This window comes from Lampris incognitus, chromosome 20 (genome assembly GCF_029633865.1).
Source record: "Lampris incognitus isolate fLamInc1 chromosome 20, fLamInc1.hap2, whole genome shotgun sequence".
Classification (NCBI taxonomy): Eukaryota; Metazoa; Chordata; class Actinopteri; order Lampriformes; family Lampridae; genus Lampris; species Lampris incognitus.
In genome coordinates, this window is record NC_079230.1 from 12,617,393 (window position 1) to 12,622,392 (window position 5,000).

A 5,000-nucleotide genomic window follows, 5' to 3' on the forward strand; every position below is an offset into this window, starting at 1 on the left:
TCCTTTCACGAGCAAGAAAGCAGACCCGACACGCTTGTTTGACCCGCGCACAAACACGCACGCATGCAGATACGCCGGTCGACTTGTGTTCGGCTGGTCACGAGGCTACGTTAAGCTACCGATGTCTGACTTAATCTAAACACACACATGTAAACAGACACACACACACACCCACAGGCATTTTCCTGTCTGTGCTGGTTCTGTGCTTGTGTCGGTGCGTTGATGTGTTGGTATCCACACCTTTCATATGGAAGGTGGAGCTGCTGGAGCGTCTTGTAATGTAGGCTGACGGGTGCAGGCTACCGATTCCTGCATGGGCGACAAACCCCGGATAGGCCCCTGCTCGAGGCTTTAGCGGATGGTGCCGGGAGTGTGGTTGCTTGCTAGTCTAGTTACCTTTTTGTTGTGTTTAGTGCTGCCACTCTCTGCTTCACCTGTCTGCCTGCCGCTGGTCCCCGAGCCTGGTGCAGTCCAGCCGCGCTCGCTCGCTCCTTCGCCCGCCAGACCGGCACGTCCCGGTTCTGCTAGCCGCTTTTATGCCATCACCTCTCCGCCACCTGCTTGGCCTGTCATCCTCAATAGACCTCTTTCCTCTACTCGCCTTCATCCCTTTTCTGTCCTGCAACTGGGTTCACTAGTCTGACCCTTAACGGTCTCTAGAGAAAGAAAGAAAAATAAACGTACCAGCTGACCAACGTGTCGGCTCGCACTCGCTGGGTCCCCAGGATAAATGGACGGCACAGTGTCGGGCTTCGGTATAAGTTGTGTGGCAAAACCCACCTGTTTTTGTGGTTACATTTTTTAAAACAGTGCTCTTGAAAATGGCTACGGCAAACCTGCGTTTTCTCTGGAAGTCTGGCTGGGATGTTACGATTTTTCCAAATACACTGCACCCATTTCTCTCGGGTTTTCGGATCCTTTGGTAATAAACGAAGGCTCGCTGTTTCTCCTTTTGTCAGTTTGCAGCCAAAAACAAAACTTATAGCTGGCAAAATTACGATAAATAGCTCCACCGCTTCACCTCTGGCTCGCATCGCCACAGTGGGTACACGTAACGATATGTGAAGCGCCACCCCATCCATGAACGGGATTGGTTCCTTAGGGTTGTGACGTGTGAAATCCGGCCTGACTAAATCTGTCTTTTGAGTCTGTCCTTGGTACACCGCAGTTTCAAAGCAGATATGCTCAGCCATGGGGTTGGCTGCTCATTGTGCTCCTGATGTGTCTTTTAATATTATCCTACCACCACATGTACATGCTGACAAGGTTAAAAACCTGATTTTCATCAGAGGTGGTCTTAAACAGAAGCCAAGTGCTACTTCTGACATAAACGTTCCCCGTGGGGCTCGACTTTGTCTCCAAGCGCCACCACAAAATCCTTTCCCCTCTCTTCCACACCTCTTTTTCCTCTCACTAACAAAGAAAACAGCATTGAGCAAGTTTTATAAGGCAGTTTCCATCTGCTGAAGAACACTTCCTGGTTCCCACGCAGTGTAATGATGCACCGCGTGTCGCGGCCGGAGCAGCTCTGTTGAGAAAAGACACTTCCTCCACACCCGGTCTTTTGTCAACTGGGCTTCCTCCTGGAGGACATTTTCCACAGTTAACTTCAATTAATCAGTGGATATAGCCTTCCTATAAACATATAGTATATACACACAAACACGCAGACACACACTCATCCCATACAGGCTGGTACAGTCCCAGTACCGTCCCGTTGGTTTTCACTCCAGCATCTGGGCCCGGCTGCAGCAGAGGTGTGTAAAACCAAAAACAAAGCCTAGCTGCAACGCCAGCTGAAAGTCCACATGTACACCACACCAAATAAACATGGGTTGCGCCACATGTGCTTCTTCTGACTTGAAGCTAGTTTTGGCGTCTGTAAGCTAGCTCGCAGCTAAACAAGTTATTAGCTTACAGCATTACCAAGAACACAACAGCGGTAACACAAAAGCACGGCCCACTTAGAGCTTTTGAAACCATTATTGTTAAAGAAAAAAGGAGAAACTGTTTGCCTTGAGCAGGTTTTACACGATAGGCCACGCGTTCTCTGGACATACACCGTACGACGATGTGGACATCTCTGCCCGGCGTGGACTCCTGAGTTCACCGCCACATTTACATGGCTGAACAGTTTTAGGTAGCCGCACTGGTCTTTGTCTCACAGCCGATTGACTCGTTTCTAGTTTCTAAGGCTTTACCTGCCACGGTATGGTGGCCTGCCTGCCCAGGGTGTCTCCCCGCCCGCCGCCCAGTGACTGCTGGGATGGACTCCAGCATCCCTGCGACCCTGAGAGCAGGATAAGCAGTTTGGATAATGGATGGATGGATGGTATTCCTTACGTTTGAGCAGTGAAACCGAAATTCCCAAACGGCTAGTTTAAATCTTACTAGCTAACACGACACACATAAATATCACACACAAACTTGGTAAAGCATTTATGAATGGCTGGTGCAACCCCGTCCAGATTCAGTTAACTGAGAAGGTAACTAGTAAATAGTAGAATCGGGTGTGTTGAATTGGGGATGGAGGGATAAGGAGCAGGTTTGGAGACCACTGAGATAGATGTACAGTAGTGTCAGTCATCTGACATCAGCACTGGCCTCACAAAGTCATGTCGAAGCCAGCAACTCAACCAACAAAGGTATTGGTTATCAAGGAGTCTGTCGTTCTCTTGGACACAATTTTCCCTCTCTTGATACTACGCCTCTTTTTCTGGGCTTTCTCTTTAGTTGCACTTTCCTCATTTGCACAAAACCATTTTGGTGCCTTGGTGCCTTGTTTGGTGCCTTTTCAACAACTAGGTAATTCTGTGAAAATAAGATGCTGTCATTTTGGGCTTAGTACAGAAGTTGACCCACAAACCTCATCCTTCCTTCTCTACCTTCTTTCATCTAATGCGGCACAGGTCCTTTCCATTTTCCGGATAGATTCCAAAAGACGAACATCCACCCACAAATTTTGTGTTTCTCCTTTTTTCATCCATCTTCCTCATGCTCACTCCTAATCTTCCACGTTCCTCCTTTAACCACGTTGTCATGTATTTGCTCCCCTTTTCTAAACGGCTTAACGGGCGATAAAACGATAACGTGTCCTCGCTCCTTTGTTCTCCAAAGTTCTCCGGCACAAAGCTCGAGCTCACACAAAAAGCAACACGGGCAACAAAAGTGCCCGTCAGTTCCTTGGTGTGAACGCAGCATGATTAGTCACAAAATAATTCCCACATTTGAAGCATTTTTATTCCCATAGAAGCAGCACCTGCTTCACGTGGACTTCTGTGTAGGATGCTGCACTCTCTTAGATACGAAGGGGTTGAGAGGGCAAAATATATGCCATCATGGTAAATGACATGAAAAGCATATCAAACAGCAGTTCCTTCAATTGTAGCCAAGAATACACCGCATACTTCATCAAATATACCCTTATCCCTATTACTCTCTATGTGATCCGTTCATATCATACCCTTTTAGGTACTTCACATTTTCCCCGGACCTCACATTTACAGCAACCACACATTAGTTGGACCAGTTTGTCTAGAAACCACATCTGTCGGAAGTCAAAATCCCATCCTAACCCGAAAAAAACTATAATTTTCCTCCTCTTCCTGCTCCAGCCGGCGTCCAAACAACTCTACGAAGATGAAACCACCTCCTCCGTGTTCGGGCTGAGGTCCGTGACCAACCCGTCTCCCTCCCTGTCCCCGTCCCCCTGCGGCTCAGATCGACCCCCGTTGGCCTGGAGCAGCAACAACAGCAGCAGCAGCAGCACCGCCACCACCGCTGCGGGGCCGCCGGTCGCAGACAAACCCCGCTGCCTTCTGGGAAGACGCACACCGGCTCATCACATACCTCTAGACCTCACAGGTATTGTTATGGCCTTATTCGGACTTGCACTAATTTATGCAAACCTGGTCTGTGGTCAGCTCCAAATGAAAATGGATGACTCACCACCCATCGTTCGGCAGTAGGGTTAGGCTTTCCAGCGGGCTTCAATTGCAATAGTCAGAAGATAGCAGAGTGAGACGAATTGCCATATATGGGTGTGTTCGAGGTTAAAGCACTGAAAGTTTTTTTATTGTGTTAGTAGAAAAGCGTCTGCGTGACTTTCACACGAGATTTTTGTCTCGCATCTCAAGATTCAGTGACTCATATCACTTTGGAAAAAGTGGAGCGTGAATGTTGGCGTTACTTTCCCTGCCCCTACTTTTGGCCATCAGAAATTAGTAACACTCCACCACCAAAAATAGCCCTAGTGAAGCACACTAATGTGAGCATCGCAAGGCAGTGTTTTGATGGATTTAGCCGCTGCCTGTATTTTGCAGTGATGGATCGCGCCTTTCGAGCAGTGGGTTTTGATGTTGCTCGCCATGGAACTGGAGAAAACAAGCAACACAAGAAAAGAGAAAATATTTTATGTTTCTCAAAGCATTTCTGTCTCTCATCGGGTTTTATTACTCTATCACATATAACCCAGAGATTCAAGTGAATTCCTTATGAGACAGTACAAGCCTGTTTCATGCCATAAGCAATCATCAGCTGTCAATAAATCTTAATAAAAAAATTTATTGACAGCTGATGATTGCTTATGGCATGAAACAGGCTTGTACTGCTTGTTAAAGAATTTATTTGAATCACTGGATTTTACATATATATATATATATATATATATATAGTTTTGATTTTTTTCTCCCGTTTTCTCCCCAATTGTATCCGGTCAATTACCCCACTATACCGAGCCGTCCCGGTTGCTGCTCCACCCCCTCTGCCGATGCGGGGAGGGCTGCAGACTACCACATTGCATGGGGGGGTCATGCTATTCCCCCAGTTCCCCCTCCCCCCTGAACAGGCGCCCCGACCGACCAGAGGAGGCGCTAGTGCAGCAACCAGGACACATGTTCACATCCGGTGTCCCACCCTCAGACACGCCCGATTGTGTCTGTAGGGACGCCCGACCGAGCAGGAGGTAACATGGGGATGTGATCCATCAAGCCCCCATGTTG

General features: G+C 47.9%; 1 protein-coding gene across 1 annotated transcript in view; it reads left to right on the forward strand.

The window, feature by feature from the left end:
* The window catches only part of nhsl2 (NHS-like 2), an 83,671-nt gene that overhangs the window by 61,835 nt on the left and 16,836 nt on the right, over positions 1 to 5,000 (forward strand). Inside the window, exon 4 of the mRNA XM_056300852.1 lies at positions 3,615 to 3,864. Coding sequence (XP_056156827.1) covers positions 3,615 to 3,864 — 250 coding nt within the window. The remainder of the gene's footprint in view (positions 1 to 3,614; positions 3,865 to 5,000) is intronic.